This window comes from Pseudorca crassidens, chromosome 2 (genome assembly GCF_039906515.1).
Source record: "Pseudorca crassidens isolate mPseCra1 chromosome 2, mPseCra1.hap1, whole genome shotgun sequence".
NCBI classification, from domain to species: Eukaryota; Metazoa; Chordata; class Mammalia; order Artiodactyla; family Delphinidae; genus Pseudorca; species Pseudorca crassidens.
In genome coordinates, this window is record NC_090297.1 from 87,910,045 (window position 1) to 87,935,248 (window position 25,204).

Here is a 25,204-nt window from a genome sequence, read left to right on the forward strand (position 1 = left end):
GGATAACTATATGACAGGGTATCTGAATAAATCTTATCTAATAAGGCAGGATGAATGTATAAAGGCTGAAGCTATAATTAGTAATGAGCAGCAGTCACTCACTTTAGCCAGGATAGGATACTTGCCCATTTTTGTGGTTTGGCAATGTCATATTCTTGTCTGTGTTCAGACATGATTATGAAGTGGTCTTGTTTTTGTCTTGATCCATCACAGAGAGTGGCCTTGCCTGATGCTGATACTCTGTGAAATTGTTTATGTTCAGCAGGAGAACCCCAAAACCTCGCTCTGAGTGCAAGGTCAGTTCCCAGCAATCCCTAGACCTAGCTGATATTACCAAGCCAGATCCAGGTACTCGGAGCTAAAAAACTCTAAAGAGTTTCTTCCAGAATCTAGAGCTGACAAGCCTGGTAATAGGGTTTTTCTTTCTCTCTTTTTCTTCTAATAGAACTCAGATTAGGCTCCTCCACTACAGTGTCAAACTTGAGCCCATACCTTGTTCTCCCTTACTGAGGCCTCCTAAATACTTTGTGTGTGTGTTAACAGTTTTTCAGCACATTTGGCATTAGTTAATACTGAGTGATTTCAATGTCCATTAAAATCTTACAAAGAAGTGTACCCTTAAAATATAGCCTCTTTGTTAAGAATAAGTGTACCTTTATGTCCCACTTCCAAATGGAACTTAAACTCTACTTCAGTGCTAAAAATTGTAGGACTCTAGTCATATTAGGTACCAGCACCTAACAATCTGGAAATATGTTTGTTTTAGAAAATTTACTAAGACCACTCACAACATCTTAATTTAAATCTTACCACATTAGAGTTAGGAGAAATTCCACTTCTGATGGTGTTGCTACTAGAATGTACAGGTGGAGTGGTTGAAGGTCCCAATACATCTTGCTTTCTCACTAGCTGATTTTCATTTAATTCTTTATTTAACCATGTGATTACTTAAATAAAAGAACAAGTAACAAGGTAAAGAATTTTGAATATTTTTATTTTTCTAATAATTTTAAATATTTAAAAATTATATTGACTTTTTTAATTTAAAGTTTTTAAAACTACCTTATATCACAGGAGAATAACATAGGTTCACCTAAATTTTTGTCATTAAATATTCTTATTTTAGCAACTGCCACATAGGACTCCTTATTCTTTTACTATCAGAAGCACATATTTCTGCTAGTCAAGGATCTCTTTAAAGGCTTTCATTTCCAGAATGATACCTTCCAGTTTATTTAAAATTCAAACTCTTATTTCTCATAATCAGTATCAGAAACTGAGAAAATGTTAAAGGCCTAATCTCATATTTTTGTTTCAAATAGTTCATACTATTACCAGTAGGTAAACACAGCAATTATAACAAGTAGTAGTAAAGAATTTAAATAGTAAATTATAGTTAATATTTTCAACACTTAATTTTGGGTTACTGACACATGTGATAGGGTTTTTTTAAATAATGATGGTAACTGTTTTACAGGACAGTTGATATAATTTACTACAGCAAAGACATTAAGATGGTACATTTAAAGCAGATTATTTGTATATAGCAGTACCTTGATTTACCTAGTCTTATGAATTCAAATAAAAATTTCAGGTTAAGAATAAAGCTACAAACCTCATTTACATAAAAAGGTAAAATACTTACACTTCTCATTATTTTTTAGAAGTTGTTTGCTTTCTTCAAGTTTTTGAACTGTAGCTTCTAATTGTTCTTGTAATTTGCATACCTGAAATATGTTAATCCTTATAGTAAGCATAATAAAGACTAAAATAAAGACTGAAGAAATGTATTACTATTCATTAAATAATTAACAGCTATTAATTACTATTAAATAAGAAAGGAATTAGCTCAGCAGTGAAATAAAATATATAATTACATATATACACACATATACATACACATATATACGTATGAACACTCAAGGTATCTGAGTCATGATAACTAACTTTTCAAACTGAAATAGGTTATTAAATTCTATTGATTATAGTCACGTTCTTTTGGGGAAAAAAAGCCAAAACTATTCTCTGATATAACGAAGTAGAAGTTTTAAAAATACATGAGGAAATTCATTATGCTTTGCAAATAGTCACACACGCAAAAATATAAAATATTAACTACCTCTTGCTCTTTAATTCGGAGAGACTGTACAACATCTTGTAATTCTTTTTGTTCCTTTTGTAATTTTTCTTCCTTCTCAGCCAAGAGTTTCTCTTGCTGAATAGTTACTGTATTCTTTAGTTTCAATTTACCCATTAAGGTCTTCAGATCCCCTTGCAACTTTTTGATAATTTCATTTGCCTGTAAAAGAGCTTTATATGTACATCTCTACATAATCCAATGAAATATCAATATTCTATTAAGTTTTTAAAAACAAACCTTAAGAAGTTCAGCTGATAATGATTTTATTGTAGCTTCAAGTTTTCCTAGTTGTACCTGATTTTTCTCACCATTTTCTTCTAAAGCCACCTGATACATATTTTTAAAAACATGAATAATTAGGAAGTCTGTGTTTATTTAGGAAAAGTATCATTTATAAACGTGATCATTTATAGATCATTTATAAACCATCAATTTGTTTAGAAAATTTTAAAACAGACCTTTTGTTCCTGGATTGTATCAAATGCTTCTTTTGTTCTTAAAACAAGCTGATCCTTATCCTTGATTTCCTGTTCTAAAACAGCCACTTTTGTTTGTAGATGATTAATATGCTTTTCTTTTTCATGGCACTCAGCATCAAGTGTAGAATTCTCTCTTCGCAAAGAGAGGACTTCTTGCTTAGCCCGCTGGAGCTCCTAGAGGAGGAAAAAAAAAAGTTGCATTATGAAAAAGGAAAGTTGGCTGGTTCGGTAATTTATAATTAAGATATTTAAAACAGAAAAATTGTCTTTAATAACTTTAAAGTTCTAGTACTGGTATTCTTTTAAAGAAATGAAGGTCTCTCTAAAGGCACATGTAACTTGTAGATCTGAAATATAATTGTAAAATACACTAGTATCTAATGCAATGACAAGGGAAAATAAAACAATCCTTATTTATGAATAAATTACTAGAACTTTTGAAAACCAGTAACAAGAATTTTCTGATGTCTTGAAATCTACAGTTTAAAAAAAATCACTTAGGTAATAAAATGCTCATTATAACAGAATTTCAAAATACATAAAATATATAAATGAAAAGAAAGCCCTATCATTCTACCACCAAAGCAGTGACTCTCAATCTAGTCTGCATATTGAAATCACCTGGAAAGCTTTAAAAACTACTGATGCCTGGTACCATGCCCAAGAGATTCTGATTTCATTAGTGTGAGATATGGCCTGAGTTCTTCAACTGTTTCCAAGGGTAGCCAAGGAATCATGCACGAGATATTGTTAACTGACAATAATTGTTAATTAAAAACAGATTATTATACTAAGTGAAGTCAGAAAGAGAAAGAAATACTATATGATATCACTTATATGTGGAATCCAAAATATGATACAAATGAACATATTTACAAAACAGAAACAGACTCACAGACATAGAAAACAAACTTATGGTTACCAAAAGGGCAGCTGGGGGGCAGGCTGGTTATAAATTAGGAGTTTAGGATTAGCAGATACAAACTACTACGTATAAAATAGATAAATAACGAGGTCCTAATGTATATCACAGGGAACTATATTCAATAACCTATGATAAACCATAATGGAAAATATGAAAATAATATTAAAAAATAATTTTTAAAAATATCTATACTAGATCACATCTCAATCAGCTAATATCAGTCCAAATGTTGCCAGTATACTATACTAAAGCCCAGTATGTAGTATTCCTAATTAGTTTTCGGTTTTAACAAAAACTTTACAAAATAATTTTATAGTATTATACCATAGTGGTTTTAGAAACACAGACTCTGCTATCAGGCAGACTTAGAATACAAATCCTGGCTCTTCTGTGTGACCCTGGGAATTACTTAACCTCCTTAAATTTCAGTCCCTTATTTGTAGAATAGAAAAAACACCTCATAAATTATTTAATTTCATCTTCACAAAAACCCTTACATAAACTACTTAGCATATTGCCTGGCACATAGTAAATACCTGATAAACGGTAGTAATTACTAATTTTAGGGTACTAATCTCTAAAAGGTATAATTTAACATAATTAGGTAACAATACTCAGAAGTTTAAAAAAGAAAATTCCCAGGACTCATAATTTGCAAGTCTTATGCAAAGCTTGGAAGAAATATTTTGATTACATTATATGAAAATCAACATAACAAAGCACACTGTTTATATACACTGGCCAGTGTCAGTGCTAAAACAGAAGAAACCACGTAGCATTATAATGAAGTATTCACTATCCAATGTACTATGCAGGCTGAAATGTTTTACTAACTGATGTGAAAGGTGAAGAGGGTAGTGAGAAGGACTGAAGACATCTAATTGTTAGGACAGAATGCTGTGAGGATCTGAACATAAAATCAGTCAGGCTTTAGGGCTTCCTTCGTGGCGCAGTGGTTGAGAGTCAGCCTGCTGATGAAGGGGATGTGGGTTCGTGCCCCGATCCGGGAAGATCCCACATGCCACGGAGCGGCTGGGCCCGTGAGCCATGGCCACTGAGCCTGGGCGTCCGGAGCCTGTGCTCCGCAACGGGAGAGGCCCAACAGTGAGAGGCCAGCGTACCGCAAAAAAAAAAAAAAAATCAGGCTTTAGAGTTTCTAAGCATAATAGACTGGTCAAATGGAGTTGGATGTCTTGTGAGCTAGAATAACACTGGAGATCTTTACATTCAAACATGACAGACTTAACAAAATCTACATATGTTTTCTAATAACTCATATGACAATAATGTATAATAATGCTAGGAAGGAGTCTATCATCACTGGCAAAGTATCAACAAAAGTACCACTATAGCAAAATATTTTAAATGTCTCTGTTGCCTAAAAGAACAAGGTAGTACTAGAGACAGGTAAATAAAGGATTTCAATCCTCACTTTTCTACTTATGGCCATGCCAACTTGGGCAAGTTACTTAAGTTCTCTGTGCCTTAGTTTCATCATCTGTAAGATGGGGATAATAACAGTACCTTCTTTAAAATAATTGTTATAAGAATTAAATGAGTTAATATATATGCAAAGCACATAAAACAGTGTTCAGTAAGCATTAGCTATTATCATTTCTATTATCATTAGCATTATTATTTCTAGACACTAAACTTCATATAGTTGTTTAATATGTTGAGTACACTGAAAGAAAGAACCAGCCCTGCCAACACTGAGCACCCTGAGCCACAGACACTGTGCTGATGTTGAAAGTACACTGAAAGATCTGCGGGCTGTGCCAAAGAGCTGCTACTCAAGGCCCCAACAAAAAATATCCAAGTTTACCTTAGCGCTGTTCTCAATTAGTCCATTTTATTAGATTTTCGATTCTCCATTTTTTTCGTTTTGTCTGAACTGACTACCCTAAAACTACAAGAGATCCTTGCAGAGCATCCAGAACACCACCCGTACAAGTAATAAAGTAATAAACAAATTAAAATCAAGTCACTAAATTAAACTGTGCTTTTAAATTGGGGGGGGGGGGAAGACCAACCCCAACGTTCCATACCTCTTCAACACCAGACAGTTTTGTTTTAAGTTCTCTGATGGTAGAGTCTCCTTTATATTTCCTTTCAGTGAGGTCTTTATTAGCAGATTCTAACTCAGACAATCTGTTTTGTAGCTGCTGGACATTTCGTTGATGGAGGATTTCTAAATCTTTTTTCTGTTGTTCATGCTGCTGTTGGTATCGAACCTGTGCCTATTATATAATAAAATACAGTACCAAAATTCAAAGAAAAAAAAATACAAACATGAGATTTGAAGAAAAAAAAATCTTAATTATTCTTCTTTATAAGATTTCCTTGCTTTTAAGAGAATCTATTTTCAATTATGGGTTTCATGAAAAAGAAAAGTCAACAAAGTCAAATTTACCACTATCATCTTGTTCATAATTTCTTCTTCTCCTAAACCCACATGTTTAGACATAATGGTCTTCAAATTAAGGGAAGAATGATATAGGATTAAGTTAAAAAAGAAAAAAGCAAATTGCAAAATAGTATATATAGTGTGAACCTATTTCTGAGAAAACAAATGAGCAGGTACATAAGGAACATTCAGTGTTTGCTTTAAACCACATTATACTGTTTCAGTTTTTTACAACCAGTATATATGTCTTCTAATGAAAGAAACATCTAAACTTGTAAAATTGACAAGGTATTGCTCAGTCTTACATTTAGTTGTTACATTTCACCAACAATAAAATTTGAACATAGTTGTAACTCTGAAATCTCTGGTACCTCTTTGAATCATACCACTAATCTATCTTAATAATTTCTGTTGTTGGACTTGGAGGGCGTTATGCTAAATGAAATAAGTCAGAGAAAGAAAAATACTGTATGATATCACTTATATGTGGAATCTAAAAAATACAACAGACTAGTGAATAAAACAAAAAAGAAGCAGACTCACAGATACAGAGAACAAACTAGTGGTTATCAGTGAGGAGAGGGAAGGGGGAGGGGCTATATAGGGTTAGAGGATTAAAAAAGAGTTATTATGGGATTATATAAAATTATGCATGTGAAACTTTAAAAACTGTAAAGCACTACAGAATTTAAAGAATCTTTCATTCAATAACAAATTTTAAAAATGTTAAATAATTTGTTGATGAACACTATCAAATCCTAAATACATTTAAAAAATAAAGAGTATTTTTCTCATTATGAAAGTTATACATTCTCTTAAAGGCATAAAGAAAGAAATCACAAATAACCGATGATCTCATCCAAGGTGTCATTCTAAATATTTAGGAATATTCCTTTCGAGTCATTTATACGCTTATACTGACACCACACATACACACATAACACACATAGTTAAATTTAACAAAATGAGACCAACCTGCTTACACAATTTAATCATGCTTTTTAATCCTTTAGCATTTGCACCTCCTCACATCATTAAAAAACTCTTTGTAAATACTTTTAATAGCTGCACAATATTCTATCCCATGGCTATACCATAATGCAATTAACCCCTGCTCTACTATGGATACTGAGTTCACAATTTTTCACAATTACAAATAAAACTATGGTTAATATTTTTGTACATAAGCATACATCCAAATTCAGATTATTTCCTTTTGATCAATTATAGGTCAAAAATATGTAAACAAATATAAAGCTTGATACTAGTTCCAAAACTGCATTCCAGAAATGTTGTACCCATTCAAAAATTCCTACCACAAAACCAGGAGAGTGTCTCTCTCATAAAATACTTTGGGAATTTTACATGAGTATTTTAAGAATTCCTCATTTTTGGAAACTAAAATTGAGAGAAGAAGGAAGAAAAAGAGATAAAACAGAAAAAAAGAGTCCATACAAAACTGAAAATGCAACCTTGGAAGAAAACACTCAAGGAGCAATCAAGAAAAAAATAACAATGAGCAAACTGGTACAGATGCTAACTGTAACTGTCTAAGAGGGTAATTAAACACACTGAAGGCAACAGAGACCAAAGATTATAAACATAAATAACTGGCTTTAGGGCTTCCCTGGTGGCACAGTGGTTGAGAGTCCGCCTGCCGATGCAGGGGACACGGGTTCGTGCCCCGGTCCGGGAAGATCCCACATGCCGCGGAGCGGCTGGGCCCGTGAGCCATGGCCGCTGAGCCTGTGCGTCCGGAGCCTGTGCTCCGCAACGGGAGAGGCCACAACAGTGAGAGGCCCGCGTACCACAAAAAAAAAAAACAAAACAAAACTGGATTTATCCCAGCGATAATCAGAATTTTGGAGCTTTTGTTTTAAAAAGTGTAATGGATAGAATTACAATATTTACATTTTCTACTTTGTTTATTTCAGGTGATTGTGATGTACACTAAAGTCTTAAAATCACTGCCCTATAGACTATCTATCAGCAGGAAGAGAAGAGTGGCTTGCTTGGTTTTAAAGTCTCAAAGGACTGATTCACAATCCTATTAGAAAATGCAGTAAGGAATGCAAACAAATCCTTCAGTCATTTTGGTGTTATAAACAAATACACTTATTATGAGACTTTTAGAACCTAACTTGTTTGAAAATAGAGGCAAAAAAAACTTTAGTAAACAATAGAAATTAATGAAATCGGGGTGGGTGGGGAGACAGTATAGAACTAATTAATGAAAGAAAAAACTGGTTCTTTAAAAATACTACAAAAAACCAGACAAACAAGTCTCATTAAAAAAAAGACATTAAGAATGTAAGAGAAATGGTATGAAGACTTTAAAAATCATAAAACAACATATAAGATATTTTACTAATACATTTAAACACAAAGATGAAATACATGGCTTTTTAAGGAAATATAACTAACATAACTCAAGAAAAAACAGAAAATCCAAAAGGACCAATAATCATGAAGGAAATCAGAAAAGAACCTAAAGAAAAATGCCTTAAAAAGGCATCAGACCCATGCACACGGCCCGCCTGAGCTGAGGTGCTAGCGGTAGCCATTCCACACTAGGAACTCCGGTCAGAAGAGCTGGGTGCAAGGCCTCTGCACGAGGCCCCCTGTGAGCAAGTGAAACCCAACTAAGCACAAAGGGAAAAAGAAACGAGTCTTAGAGCTGTGACTATTTTCAAGGCTACTGTTTTTCTCTGTGGAACACTGCCTTTGGGGCAAAACAAGGAAGAAACAGGTGATTCTAATGTGTAGCGCAGAAGGAGAACCACTGCAGGCCAGCTTCTCCTACTGTCAAGGTACTCCAGCCGTGCAGCGGACAGGGTCTTGGTGCTCCAGCAGGGGGTCAGGCCTGAGCCTCTGAAGTGGAAGAGCCAAGTTCAGGACACTGGACCACCAGAGACCTCCTGGCCCCATGTAATATCAATCAGCGAGAGCTCTCCCAGAGATGTCCATCTCAACACTAAGACCCAGCTCCACTCAACAACCAGCAAGCTACAGTGCTGGACACGCCATGCCAAACAACTAGCAAGACAGGAACACAACCTCACCCATTAGCAGAGAGGCTGCCTAAAATCATACTAAGTTCACAGACACCCCAAAACACACCACCGGATGCGGTCCTTCCCACCAGAAAGACAAGATCCAGCCTCATCCACCAGAACACAGGCACCAGTCCCCTCCACCAAGAAGCCAACACAAGCCACTGAACCAACCTTACCCTCTAGGGGCTGACACCAAAAACAACAGGAACTACGAACGTGCAGCCTGCAAAAAGGAGACCCCAAACACAGTAAGTAAAGTAAAATGAGAAGACAGAGAAATACACAACAGATGAAGGAGCAAGGTAAAAACCCACCACAACAAACAAATGAAGAGGAAACAGGCAGTCTACCTGAAAAAAAATTCAGAGTAATGATATTAAAGATGATCCACAATCTAAAATGATAGTAAAGATGATCCAAAATCTTGGGAATAGAATGGAGAAAATACAAGAAATGTTTAACAAGGACCTAGAACAACTAAAGAGCAAGCAAACAATGATGAACAACACAATAAATGAAATTAAAAATTCTCTAGAATGAAGCATAGCAGAGTAACTTAGGCAGCAGAACAGATAAGTGACCTGGAAGATAAAATAGTGGAAATAACTACCACAGAGCAGAATAAAGAAAAAAGAATGAAAAGAACTGAGGATGGACTCAGAGACTTCCGATACCAAAACCAGACAAAGAGGTCACAAAAAAAGAAAACTACAGGCCAATATCGCTGATGAACACAGATGCAAAAATCCTCAACAAAACACTAGCAAACAGAAGCCAGCAGCACATTAAAAGGATCATACACCATGATCAAGTGGGGTTTATCTCAGGTTTACCCCAGGAGCACATTAAAAGGATCATACATCATGATCAAGTGAGGATTTATCCCTTCATTGTATGCAAATCAATCAATGTGATACACCATATTAGCAAATGAAGGATAAAAACCATAATATGATAATCTCAATAGATGCAGAGAAAGCTTTCGACAAAATTCAACACCCATTTACAATAAAAACTCTCCAGAAAGTAGGCATAGAGGGAACTTACCTCAACATAATAAAGGCCAAATACGACAAACCCACAGCCAACATCGTTCTCAATGGTGAAAAACCGAAACCATTTCCACTAAGATCAGGAACAAGACAAGACTGCCAACTCTCACCGCTATTATTCAACATAGTTTTGGAAGTTTTAGTCACAGCAATCAGAGAAGAAAAAGAAATAAAAGGAATCCAAATCGGAAAAGAAGTAAAACTGTCACAGTTTGCAGATGACATGATACTATACACAGAGAATCTTAAAGATGCTCCCACAAAACTACTAGGACCAATCAATAAATTTGGTAAAGTAGCAGGATACAAAATTAATGCACAGAAATCTCTTGCATTCCTGTATACTAATGATGAAATATCTGAAAGAGAAATCAAGGAAACACTCCCATTTACCATTGCAACAAAAAAGAATAAAATACCTAGGAATAAACCTACCTAGGGAGACAAAAGACCTGTATGCAGAAAATTAAAAGACACTGATGAAAGAAATTAAAGATAATACAAACAGATGGAGAGATACACCATGTTCTTCGACTGGAAGAATCAACATTGTGAAAATGACTATACTACTCAAAGCAATCTACAGATTCAATGCAATCTCTATCAAACTACCACTGGCATTTTTCACAGAACTAGAACAAAAAATTTCACAATTTGTATGGAAACACAAAAGACCTCAAATAGCCAAAGCAATCTGGAGAAAGAAAAATGGACCTGGAGGCATCAGGCTCCCTGACTTCAGACTATACTACAAAGCTACAGTAATCAAGACAGTATGGTACTGGCACAAAAACAGAAATATAGATCAATGGAACAAGATAGAAAGCCCAGCGATAAACCCATGCACATACGGTCACCTTATCTTTGATAAAGGAGACAAGAATATACAATGGAGAAAAGACAGCCTCTTCAATAAGTGGTACTGGGAAAACTGGACAGCTATATGTAAAAGAATGAAATTAGAACACTCCCTAACACCATACACAAAAACAAACTCAAAATGGATTAAACACCTAAATGTAAGACCAGACGCTATAAAACTCTTAGAGGAAAACATAGGCAGAACACTCTATGACATAAATCACAGCAAGATCCTTTTTGACCCACCTCCTAGAGAAATTGAAATAAAAACAAAAATAAACAAATGGGACCTAATGAAACTTTAAAGCTTTTGCACAGCAAAGGAAACCATAAACAAGATGAAAATACAACCCTCAGAATGGGAGAAAATATTTGCAAACAAAGCAACTGACAAAGGATTAATCTCCCAAATATACAAGCAGCTCATGCAGCTCAATATCAAAAAAACAAACAACCCAATCCAAAACTGCGCAGAAGACCTAAATAGACATTTCTCCAAAGAACATATACAGGTTGCCAACAAACAAGTGAAAGGATGCTCAACATCACTAATCATTAGAGAAATGCAAATCAAAACTACAATGAGATATCACCTCACACCCGTCAGAATGGCCATCATCAAAAAATCTACAAACAATAAATGCTGGAGAGGGTGTGGAGAAAAGGGAACCCTCTTACACTGTTGGTGGGAATGTAAATTGACAGTCATTATGGAGAACAGTATGGAGGTTCCTTAAAAAACTAAAACTAGAACTACCATATGACCCAGTATTCCCACTACTGGACATACAATCTAAGAAAACCATAATTCAAAAAGAGTCATGTACCACAATGTTCATTGCAGCACTATTTACAATAGCCAGGACATGGTAGCAACCTAAGTGTCCATCGACAGATGAATGAATAAAGATGTGGCACATATATACAATGGAATATTACTCAGTCATAAAAAGAAATGAAATTGGTTACTTGTAGTGAGGTGGATGGACCTAGAGTCTGTCATACAGAGTGAAGTAAGTTAGAAAGAGAAAAACAAATACAGTATGCTAACATATATATATGGAATCTAAAAAACAAAACAAAAAAGGTTTTGAAGAACTTAGGGGCAGGACAGGAATAAAGATGCAGACTTAAGAGAATGGACTTGAGGACATGGGGAGGGGCAAGGGTAAGCGGAGATGAAGTGAGAGAGTGGCACTAACATACATACATTACCAAATGTAAAATAGCTAGCTAGTGGGAAGCACCCACATAGCACAGGGAGATCAGCTCATATTTTGTGACCACCTAGAGGGGTGGGATAGGGAGGGTGGGAGGGAGACGCATGAGGGAGGGGATATGGGGATCTATGTATACATATAGCTGATTCAGTATGTTTTACAGCAGCAACTAATACAACAATGTAAAGCAATTATACTCCAATAAAGATGTTAAAAAAGAAAAATTGTCAAAAAAAAAAAAGACATCAGACCCAAATGATAAAAGGCTAATTCTATCAGGCCTTCAAGGCACAGATAATTCTTCATTATTTGACTGTTCCAAAGCATAGAGAAAACCAGAAAATGTTTTCATACCTTTCCTGACGCTAGCATAATTCTAATACCATAGTCCAAAATCCATAATTTTAATTAGCAGACTAAGACAGAGTGCAGGATAATAGTAATCTCAGACCAATCTCATGTGTGAATATATATACAAATGTCCTAAATTAAATATTAGCAAACTGCTTCAACAGGATATTAAAAATCTTTGACTAAATATTATCCTCTGAATTCAAAATTGGTTCCACTTTTGGAAATCTATTATTATCATTATTTTACTACTAAAGTGAGAAAAATGATTATTTGGTTAAATCCCCAAAAGTCACTTCATCTGACTTAGCACTCTTTGGAAGCCAGACAGAAGAAAACTTTCTCAAAAGCAGAGCAAACATCATTCCTACTGGAGAGGTATTTCAGTTATTTACCAAAAAAGATTAACTTACCAAAATTAATACCCAGAAATCTCTTGCATTTCTATACACTGACAGTGAAAGATCAGAAAAAGAAATTAAGGAATCAATCCCATTTACCATCTCATCAAAGAATAAAATACCTAGTAATAAATCTACCTAAGGAGGAAAAAGACCTGTACTCTGAAAACTATAAGATGCTGATGAAAGAATCGAAGATGACACAGATAGAAAGATATACCATGTTCTTGGATTGGAAGAATCAATATTGTCAGAATGACTATACTACCCAAGGCAATCTACAGATTCAATACAATACCAATCAAATTACCAATGGCATTTTTCATAGAACTAGAACAAAAATTTTACAATTTGTATGGAAATACAAAAGACCCCAAATAGCCAAAGCAATCCTGAGAAAGAAAAATGGAGCTTGAAGAATCCAGCTCCCTGACTTCAGACTATACTATGAAGCTACAGTCATCAAAACACTATGGTACTGGCACAAAAACAGAAATACAGATCAATGGAACAGGACAGAAAGCCCAGAAACAAACCTGCACACCTATGGTTAATTAATCTACAACAAAGGAGGTAAGAATATATAATGGAGAAATAAAAGACAGTCTCTTCAGTAAGTGGTGCTGGGAAAACTGGACAGCTACATGTAAAAGAATGAAATTAGAACATTCTCTAACACCATACACAAAAATAAACTCAAAATGGATTAAAGACCTAAATGTAAGACCGGATACTATAAAACTCTTAGAGGAAAACATAGGCAGAACACTCTGTGACATAAATCACAGCAAGATCTTTTTGGATCCACCTCCTACAGTAATGAAAATAAAAGCAAAAATAAACAAATGGGACCTAATGAAACTTAAAAGCTTTTGCACAGCCAAGGAAACCATGAACAAAACGAAAAGACAACACACAGAATGGGAGAAAATATTTGCAAATGTAGCGATTAATAAGGGATTAATCTCCAAAATATACAAACAGCTCATACAGCTCAATATCAAAAAACCACCCAGTCAAAAAACGGGCAGAAGACCTAAGTAGACATTTCTCCAAAGAAGACATATAGATGGTCAAAAAGCATATGAAAAGATGCTCAACATCACTAATTATTAGAGAAATGCAAATCAAAACTACAGTGAGGTATCTATCACCTCACACCAGTAACAAAAAGTCTACAAACAGTAAATGCTGGAGAGGGTGTGGAGAAAAGGGAACCCTCCAACACTGTTGGTGGGAATGTAAACTGCTACAACCACTATGGAGAGTAGTATGGAGGTTCCTTAAAAAACTAAAAATAGAGCTACCATATGACCCAGCAATCCCACTCCTGGGCATATATCTGGAGAAAACCATAATTTGAAAGGATACATGTACCCCAGTATTCACTGCAGCACTATTTACAGCAGCCAAGACATGGAAGCAACCTAAATGTCCATTGATAGAGGAATGGATAAAGAAGATGTGGTACTTATATACAAAGGAATCTTAGCCATAAAAAAGAATGAAATAATGCCATTTGCAGCAACATGGATGGACCTAAAGATTATCATACTAAGTGAAGGAAGTCAGACAAAGACAAATACCACATGATATCACTTATATGTGGAATCTTAAAAAATGATACAAATGAACTTATTTACAAAATGGAAACAGACTCACAGACTTTGAAAACAAACTTATGGTTACCAAAGGGAAAAGGAGGGGGGGTAGAGATAGATTAGGAGTTTGGGATTAACACACACACTACTATATATAAAACAGATAATCAACAAGGACCTACTGTATAGCACACAGAACTCTACTCAATAATTCTGTAATAACCTATATGGGAAAAGACTCTGAAAAAGAATGGATATACATATATATATATAACTGAAATCACCTTGCTATACACGTGGAACTAACACAATACTGTAAATCAACTGTACTTCAATATAAAATAAAAATTAAATTAAAAAGCACTGAAACAAGATAGGGATTCCACTATTATTTATCATTTCTCTGCATAAGAAAAAAATGATATAAATTTTGGAAGAGATAAATTACCATTTTGTATAGTTTACATATCTACCAGAAAAACCTAAGAGAATCTCCAAAACTATTAGAATATGTAAATTAAAATGCAAATCTGTAAATATAACCTAGAATTAATGGGTATGACATTAATACACATTAGCAATAAACACTTAGAAATTATCACAGTAGAGGGGTGTGATAGGTGGTCCCATTTATAGAGCAAAAATCTGTACAATCTCTAGGCAAAAATATTTAACAAGAACTGTAAAAGAAAAAAAGAAAGAGAAAAGGAGGTAAATGAAGAGTAAACTATAAACCTGTTTTAAACAAATAAGACCTGAATAAATGAAGAGATATTTCTCTACACTGGACAAGAAAATTCCAAGGATATCAGTTCTACCCAATAGTCCAGAAACAAGACCAAATAAATAAAGGAATTTAGTATATATTAAAGGTTGCATTTTAAACCACTGGGAAATATGGTATTTTAACAACTCACTGACTATATGCCAAAAAAAATCCATCTCATACTCCAGAAAAATATACTCCAAACAGATTAAAAAGTTAAATTCAACAAGAAAATTACAGAAGTATTAGAAGAGAATACCAGAGAATATCTTTCATAACCTTGGGGTGGCAAAGGCTTTCCAAACATAAAATGCAGCCTTATACCATAAAAACACAGATTGAAAGACTGGATGACAATCAAATAAAAAGAACTATAGGGACTTCCCTGGCGGTCCAGTGGTTAAGACTCTGCACTTTCAATGCAGGCAGCGTGGGCTCGATCCTTGGTCGGGGAACTAAGATTCTACATGCTGCATGGTGCAGCTCAAAAAATAAATAAATAAACAAAATCTTTAAAATAAATAAAATAATTTAAATTTAAGAATATAAAAATTGGGCTTCCCTGGTGGCGCAGCGGTTGAGAGTCTGCCTGCTGATGCAGGGGACACAGGTTCGTGCCCCGGTCCGGGAAGATCCCACATGCTGCGGAGCGGCTGGGCCCGTGAGCCATGGCCGCTGAGTCTGTGCATCCGGAGCCTGTGCTCCGAAATGGGAGAGGCCACAACAGTGAGAGGCCCGCGTACCGAAAAAAAAAAAAGAATATAAAAATTAAAAAAAGAACTATATATGGCAAGAAATACTAATAAATGCAAATGACAGGCTAAAATACAATGTTTATAATATACATAGTAGGTAAAGGTATAATATCCTTACTTTACACCAGAAATGAAAAGGCAAGCCATGGACAAAAAATATTCACAGTGCATGTATCTGACAAAGGACTCAGGTCCAGAATATACAAAGAACTCCTACAAATCATTAAGAAAAACACGGACTGCACAATTAATAAATGGGCTGAAGACTCAAATGGGCACTTCACAAGAAAATATCCAAGCAGTCTATATACATACGAAAAGGTGTTCATTATGAGGTACTACCATACAGCCACTGAATGGCGGTGTGATCTGACATATCCACTTCGGAAAACTGTTTGACAGTTTCTACTAAAGCTAAACATATGCCTACACTAGAACCTAGCCATTCTAATCCTAAATATATACCCAAGAAAAATGAGTACATGTGTTCACAAAAAGACATGTACAAGAAAGTTCGTAACAGTTTAATAATAGCAAAATGTCAGAAACAATTCAAATGTCTCCCAACAGGAAAACAGATAAGTTACTGCATGTTCATATAATAGAATCCTACACAACAACAAAAAGAAACACACAAGAATATAACTGAATCTCAGAGATATTATGCTGAGTGAAGGAAGCCACACACAAATAAGTACATACTGTATGTGTCCATTTATCTGAAGTTCAAGAACAGGCAAAACCTGTTTTGAAGTGATGGGCTTCCTGTGGGAGTATGAAATGGATTGAGAAGGCACACAAGGAAACCTAAAGGGGTGGTACAATTTTCTGAATCTTAATTTGGGTGAAACTACACATAAACTGTTATCAAGCAGTACCCTTAAAAGCAAACATTTAGTAAGGTGCAAAAAGCAAAAACAGAATTTTATATTAAAGAATAATTTAACATTAATTAAAGAAATTAATTTGATATAAAAGGTATAAAATACTGTAAATCCACACTACAAAGCAGTAGAAAATGAGAGTCACACAGGGAAAGCAAAAGATATTAAAAGAAATAATCCACAGAAGAAATTAAAATGGCCAAAAGTCATATTAAAAGATACTTATCTTCACTAAAAATCTAAGAAATATAAACTAAAATTAATACTACTATAATACCTGTCCGGTAGCAGATATTAAGAAGGTTAATATTATCAGGAATATGGGGAAGTAAGTATGATCATACACTATCTTTGGGATTCCATTTGGTACAACATTTTTGGGTGGCGAATTTGCAATATCCGTTAATATTTTATATGGGTATATTGCAATCTCACTTCTAGGAATAAAAATGTTCACTGCAGTATTATTTGCAGTAACCAAGATCTGAAGCATTTAAATGTCCATCAGTTAGTAAGTACTTAAATAATTTATTTTATGTCCAAGTAATGAATACTACTCAGCTACTTCTGAACTGATAAAAAAAAACAATATCTATGATATCAAGTTAGGTGAAAAAAAGTTACAATCAATATATCCATGAGGACCTTGTTAGCTTAGAACAAAACCAAAACTCAGGTGTGTACATATCTCCCAATTTACATATTTCTAAATTTATAAATATAAACAATTATTTATAAATTGTATATTATTTACATATATAAAGTCTGGAAAAACAAATATCAAAATGTTTATAAATTATCTCTGCGTAGTAAGATTTTTAAGGATAGACTTTTAATTTTTATATACTTCCGTACTGTTTGAAAATGTTAAAGCAAGCATGTATTACTTTTATAATTAACAAAATGACTAACGGCAATAACAAAATATTTTTCCAGTTCTTTTTAATATTCATACCTGCAAAGCTTTTTCCTTCTCATTTGTCAGTTCTTGAGAATGCTTATTTGACAATGTTGCTGTGTGTGATGCCCATTCATTCCGTAACTTATCTAATTCTTCGATTTTTTCTGATAATGTCTGTAGTAGAGTTCAATATGAAATATTAAAATTCTTGAATATGTTATTAGATTGGAACATGAAAATATTTGCAAAGTATATTAAAGGAGATGGAATCACAGCTTTTTAAGACATACTCAAAGCCTTTTCTTACACAGATCTTTTTGTATTTAAAGAAATCAACATTAGAATAAAAGCAATTTTAGAGTTAAAATGGTCCACAGTTTAACAATCACTAACCTTTTAGTTAAATCTGGCTCTTCGCCTCTCAATCCTCTCCTCTGGCATTAAGAAAAAAAGAAACCCAGGGTAGACCAAGTCATAAGTAGTACAGATGACGTTAAACAACACAGGTTTGAAATGCACAGGTACGCTTATACTCAGATTTTTCTTCAAGAAATACGTACTACAATACTACACAATCCACGGTTAGTTGAATCTGATGATGTGGAACCATAGATACAGAGGGCTGACTATAAACTTATGCAAGAATTTTCAACTGTGCAGGGGGCCGGTGTCCCTAACCCGCGTGTTGTTCAAGGGTCAACTGTAGTTTACTTATACACCTAAAACCTAGAAACACAGGTTCCCAAGATGGGCCACGTGGTGCAGGACAATTTTCTACCTGAAGCCATGCAGCTTATCAGATACTTTGGTCCTCAATTTCAAGGAGTAGCTATGACTGAAATGATGATAAGCCTATCAGAGGAATTAATTCTAAACTTAACAGAAGGAAGGAAGGGAAAGATTTAGAAGACAGGAACTGAAAAGCCATTTAGACAAGAGGAATGAGGTGAATTAAAGAGGAGCAGAACATATGACAGATACTATACATTATTTAATGAAGACTTGGAGAAAATGTGTCATATACTGGGGATAACAGAAATGTTTGGATAGAATAAACTATCAAGAAGAAAAAGCATCAGATTAAGACAACTGGTAGGGGAAGGGTGGCAAAAAGGAGGGGGAATTCAATGGCAGTGTGCTTTGAAAAAAAATACACAAAAGCCTAGATTTGATTCAAGAAGCAATTCAGAGCCTATGTTTGGATGACTTACAAAGACAAAATGAAATTTGAATTACCTTTTGTGTGAAATTCAGTTGCCTGGTAACATCATCTAGTGATTGTGTCAATGATAATTTTTCTTCCTATTTATAAAAATAAAAGTATGCAGCTTATAATTTAATTTAATCATCTGTAGCTGTGCTACTCAAAGTGCAGCAAAGTAAGCATCAGTACCACCCTGGGAGTTTGTCAGAAATACAGAATCTCAGGCTCCACCTCAAACCTTCTGAGTTAGAATCTGCACGAGCAAGATCCCTAGAAGATTTGCCTAACCCTTAAATCTTGAGATGCACTGATCCATAGTGTTTGACTAAAAAGACTTTCTGAAAACTCTTACAAGGCATCCCAATGTTGTTTCCTTGTGCTACATACCTTATATAGTTATAGAGCACTTTCTAATCTTCAAGACACTTCCATATATTTTATCTCATTTAAGACAGCCTAGAGAGGGTACATATTTCCATACATATCTACCAGCTGATGAAACCAAGACACCAAGAGTTTAAGTGACTGCTCAAGGTCACAGAAAATCAGTAAAAATCCTGGGACCTCAGTTTCTCAATTCCTGGTCCAGTTCTATCCTGTTGTACCTTAACTAAAACAATAAAGTCAGTACATGCTATAAAAATTTCCTGGGGGCTTCCCTGGTGGTGCAGTGGTTGAGAGTCCGCCTGCCGATGCAGGGGACACGGGTTCATGCCCTGGTCCGAGAAGATCCCACATGCCGCGGAGCAGCTGGGCCCGTAAGCCATGGCCGCTGAGCCTGCGTGTCCGGAGCCTGTGCTCCACAACAGGAGAGACCACAACAGTGAGAGGTCTGCATACCGCAAAAAAAAAAAAAAAAAAAATTCCTGTACATCTTTAAAAGAACTTTATTCAGAAAACAAAATCTAATAGCAATATAGCTTTTCAGTGGTTTATCAGAGAGCTCTGGGACTTATTTAAAAGATTAACTTAAATTTAAATCTTACCTTGCTACATTTCAAACAGTCTGCTAGAAACTTCTTTATTTCCACATCATTTCCAGGTAACAGTTTTAATGAAAGGTGTGTAAGATGCTTAAAAGGATTTGTCTCTACCACATTTAAAAAAGCAGGTGAGTTATCCAAAATAGCTTCTGGAGAAACTAACTGTAGCAAAAACCTTTGAAAACAAAGTGTGACATAACACATTTATGAGACAGTGAAACTCTCCCATTGAATCATGAGCTCTATTGGATCATCAATGATTAAAAGGATCAGAAAAGGGAGCATACTGGAATCATAGGAGCCAATATGAAAGGATTCCCAACGGTAAAATTGGATTAATTAGTGTAAACAGTAAAATGGAGATTTATCTATTGATTGAAAACAATGAATATATAAATGTCCACGAGTTCACAATGAGAAACAGATGAGGAGAAGAAAACAAAACACTAAAAACAAAAACAAATCAAAAACCCACTGAAACCACAAAAGTAACTAGAGTAACAACTCCTTACTCTGAAAACTGACAATTTAAAAGTAAGAATTGAGCATGTATCCTTTCCTGTATGAATTTTCAGAGTAATCAAATAGCTCTAATTGATAAAGGAAAGTTCTTCTTTATAGAAGAATTATATCTAATAAATATAGGAAGAATGATGGAACTGGAAAAGCATAATTTTATAGTTGCTAATTAATTCAAACAAGAATCGTCAATTGATGAAATTTATACATAAAAGGTTTGGGAGCTTTACAAGGAAAGGATCACGTGTTACACTAAACAAATACAGATATATGTGCACACAAAATCTTATTCTTCCCTTTTTCCAAGTTCATTACAAAAACATATACTTGAACACTAGCAACAAAACTATCAAAAAGAGAAACTAAGGAAACAATCTCATTTACAACTGCACCAAAAGGAATAAAATTTCTAGGAATAAACCTACCTAAAGAGATAAAAGACCTGTATTCAGAAAACTGTAAGACAAGACACTGATGAAAGACATCGAAGATGATACAATCAGATGGAAAGATATACCATGTTCATGCACTGAAAGAATCAATACTGTTAAAATGACCATACTACCCAAGGCAATCTTCAGATTCAATGCAATCCCTATCCAAATACCAAGGGCATTTTTCACAGAACTAGAATAAAAAAAAAGTTTTAATTTATATGGAAACACAGAAGACCCTGAATAGGCAAAACAATCTTGAGAAAGAAGAACACAGTTGGAGGAATCATACTTCCTGACTTCAGACCATACTACAAAGCTACAGTAGTCAAGACAGTAGTATTGGCACCAAAACAGACACATAGATCAATGGAACAGAACAGAGAGCCCAGAAATAAACCCACACACTTATGGTTAATTAATCTACGACAAAGGAGGCAAGAATATACAATGGGGAAAGACAGTCTCTTCAATAAGTAGTGCTGGAAAAACTGGACAGCTACATGTACAAGAACAAAACAGAAAATTCTCTAACAGCACATAAAAAAATAAAACTCAGAATGGATTAAAGACCTAAATGTAAGGCCGGAAACCATAAAACTCCTAGAAGAGAACATAGGCAGAACACTTTCTGACATAAATTGTAGAAATATTTTTTAGATCTATCTCCTAAAAGAAAAGGAAATAAAAGCAAAAATAAACAAATGGGACCTAATTAAATTTAAAAAGCTTTTGCACAATGTAAGAAAACTATCAACAAAACAAAAAGACAACCCACTGAATGGGAGAAAATATTTGCAAATGTTATGACCAAGGAAGGGCTAATATCCAAAATACATAAACAGCTTATATAACTTAATATCAAAAAAACAAACAACCTGAAAAAAAAAAAAAAAAAAAAAACAACCTGACAAAAAAATGGGCAGAAGACCTGAACAGACATTTTTTCAAAGACATACCGATGGCCAAAAAGAACATGAAAAGATGCTCAACATGGCTAATCATCAGGTAAATGCAAATCAAAACCACAATGAGATATTACCTCACACCTGTCAGAATGGCTATCATCAAAAAGAACACAAATAACAAATGTTGACGAGCATGTGGAGAACAGGGAACCCTCCTACACTCTTGGTGGGAATGTAAATTAGTGCAGCCACTGTGGAAAACAGTAGGGAGGTGTCTCAAAAAACTAAAAACAGACCTACCTTATGACCCAGCAATTCCATTCCTGGGTACATATCCAAATCAAACAAAAACACTAATTCTAAAAGATACACGTACCCCAATGTTCATAGCAGCATTGTTTACAATTGCCAAGATATGGAAGCAACCTAAGTGTCCATCAACAGATGAATGGATCAAGAAGATGTGGTATATATACACAATAGAGTACAAAAAAGAATGAAATTTGTCATTTACAACAACATGGATAGACCTAGAGGGTATTATGCTAAGTGAAATAAGTCAGGAAAGACAAATACTGTAGGATATCACTTATATGAGGAATCTAAAAAATACAACAAACTAGTGAATATAACAAAAAAGAAACAGACACAGATATAGAGAACAAACTAGTGGTTACCAGTAGGTAGAGGGAAGGGGGGAGATGCAATATAGGCATAGAGGATTAAGAGGTACAAACTGCTATGTATAAAATAAATAAGCTACAAGGATATATTGCACAACCCAGGGAATATAGCCAATATTTTATAATAACTATAAATGGAATATAACCTTTGGAAAAAATATATATTTGATGCTGTTAAACATTTCAGGTAACTTTAATGGCTTTGCCAAAACATGAAAATTAAGGGGCAAATATTTCTGATTTTATAAATTTGAGATTTATGAACCTCTCACCACAGCTTTGAAAACAGACAGAGGTACTTATATAGAATATTTTCCCATCAAGTTGTCTTACAAAGAAGAGTCTGTCTTTAGGGAAGTTTAATGATATAGTGCTCTCCTGAGACTTACCTTGGAATTTCTTTGGCATGTTCTTGAGTACACTGCTGAAGGAGATCTATGAATTTTTGTGGGAAAGCTGAGAAGTCTATCAGAAGACCTTGCTGGAATTTTAAACTATACAGAAGACAGGAAAAGAAATTCTTTTAGAATTTTAATTACTGTATTTAATTACAAATAACATCCTGAAAGACTATTCTTTTATTTACTGAACACACATTATAATCAAGAATGAAGCTAGGGAACTTTGATTTTTATAGAGTTTATTCAATGGGAGGGAAAAGGTCAATAAATCTAGCTAAAGCTCCAAACTTCTGAGCTGTTAAGCAAAATGCTGATAATCTATCAAATATTTATTTTCAAAAACAGCCTGAATAATTACAGTATAAATAGTCCAGTGTTCCCAAAATGCCTAAATGTTTCTAATAGGTATGTGTTTCAAAGAGGATAGTACCGATACATTCACAAAACTTAAAAATTTACTTATTCCTAGATCAAAGACCAGAAAAATAAATATAGTTACCTCTGAAAATCTTCCTCTGATATAACAAGGTTATACAGAAAAAATGGATCAGTATCATCAGTCAGACGGATAACTAAATCCTAAAAGAAAGATTGTTATTTTTAATGTTTTCAGTAGATTTGGCTTTTAGAGTAATTTCTTCCTTCTTGGAAATGAAATCATCTAGTATTATCAACATATCACTGTTATAGTTCAGACAGCTGTCTTCTGGTGCTGCTGGGTTTTCATTGGTCTTTGGAGACTTTAGCATCTTAAATAGGGTTAAATATTCTGCTCCTTGAGAGCCACATGGAGTGGAAGGTGGGAAGGAAAGGGGTCTATAAAAGCTAATTAAATGCTAGGAGTTGTAAGTTGAAGAATATATCATTCTATCAGAGGCTTAAGAAAGTTTAGACCCAGCCCTTGCTGCACTATGATACCATAACAAAAGTATTCTTTACCACTGATCATATCATAATCAATTATATTTTCAGTTTCCCTCAAGTTAATTGTCTGGTATTTCCGAAGTGGTAAATACATCAGCAGAAATGACAAACAATCATCTACCCTAGATAAGAAAGGAACATTTGTCTCTCAGGCAGAGGACAGGGGTATCAGGTGACAGGCTGTCAGGGCTTCTTCCTAAGAGCCTACCTATTCTCTCCCACTCTTAAGTGGCCACTGATGTGGAACCCTATCTGTTTTCAGTTTCAAATGAAGTGAATACCTTTCATAAAGACCATTTTATCACAGCAGCTAAAGCTGACAGAAAAGTACACAAAAATTATGTATTTCAGAGCACACTGGCACAAGGAAAACAGGACTAGCAAGATGATGGGCTAACAGATTAAGTTTCTACTTAGAAATAATATCTACTTGTGGCTACTGAGGAACCACTAGGGTCCTAGAAAAATCTAAACCACTTTTATGAGTAGAGCTCATAAAATGAAAAGGTACAGTAGGCATAGGAATAACATGTAAGAAGTATAATATATAATCTCTACCCTAGAAAATTAGCAACCTAGGTGTTTGCTCTGCTTCAGAAGGCACTGTTTCTTAAAGCAGCTTCTATTTAAGTATTTCTTGAAATCCACCCCAAGATGCTATAAAAAACTGAAGCTGCTACTAACACCATTAGATCCTTGAATATGTACAGGGAAAGCTATGACAGAGAAAACAGATGTATTTCTTAGCCCTCCATTCTATATCCTCATTTCTGTTAATGACTCATACTTTTAAATCAGATTAGAATGATGTTCTAAACACCTCTCTTCAAAAGGCAAAAAGATTCAAAACTATCTCCCTGCAGTGCTTCAATTCATTCTGTTCTCACATTTACATGAAACGCCAATTCTACAGAGTAGCAATATATATTCTAGCAACTTAAAAAAGTGTAATGGGGGAATTCCCTGGAGGTCCAGTGGTTAGGCCTCTGAGTTTCCACTGCAAGGGGGCACGGGCACAGGTTTGATCCCTGGTGGGGTTCGATCCCTGGTCTGGGAACTAAGATCCGGCAAACCACAAGGGGTGGTCAAAAAGAAGTGCAATGCAGCAAACCTAAGGAGACTGTTGTCCCAATCCCCAATTCTTGCATGCTTTAGGAATATATGATATAATAATCTCTCAGTTGTTGTCTTAGTAGGTTCTACCACCCCAGATCTGCAAGTTATAAAATGGCCCCAAATTAAAAAGCAAGATGATATAACAAAAGATCTCACATTCTTAAAGAACAAAAATAATTATAATGTACAGAATTACCGTATCTCAAAAAAAGAAAAATATTTATTTCAAAAGA

General features: G+C 34.7%; 1 protein-coding gene across 4 annotated transcripts in view; it reads right to left on the reverse strand.

Moving 5' to 3' along the window:
- SASS6 (SAS-6 centriolar assembly protein) overlaps positions 1–25,204 on the reverse strand; it is a 56,804-nt gene that overhangs the window by 25,685 nt on the left and 5,915 nt on the right. For all 4 annotated transcript variants that reach the window (XM_067727021.1, XM_067727020.1, XM_067727019.1 and 1 more), the window contains exons 3-13: positions 23,431–23,510; positions 22,920–23,024; positions 19,990–20,161; positions 19,036–19,101; positions 17,854–17,973; positions 5,593–5,784; positions 2,599–2,793; positions 2,378–2,467; positions 2,120–2,299; positions 1,646–1,727; positions 811–947 (exon numbers count right to left, since the gene is read on the reverse strand). In XM_067727021.1, coding sequence (XP_067583122.1) covers positions 811–947; positions 1,646–1,727; positions 2,120–2,299; positions 2,378–2,467; positions 2,599–2,793; positions 5,593–5,784; positions 17,854–17,973; positions 19,036–19,101; positions 19,990–20,161; positions 22,920–23,024; positions 23,431–23,510 — 1,419 coding nt within the window. The remainder of the gene's footprint in view (positions 1–810; positions 948–1,645; positions 1,728–2,119; positions 2,300–2,377; positions 2,468–2,598; positions 2,794–5,592; positions 5,785–17,853; positions 17,974–19,035; positions 19,102–19,989; positions 20,162–22,919; positions 23,025–23,430; positions 23,511–25,204) is intronic.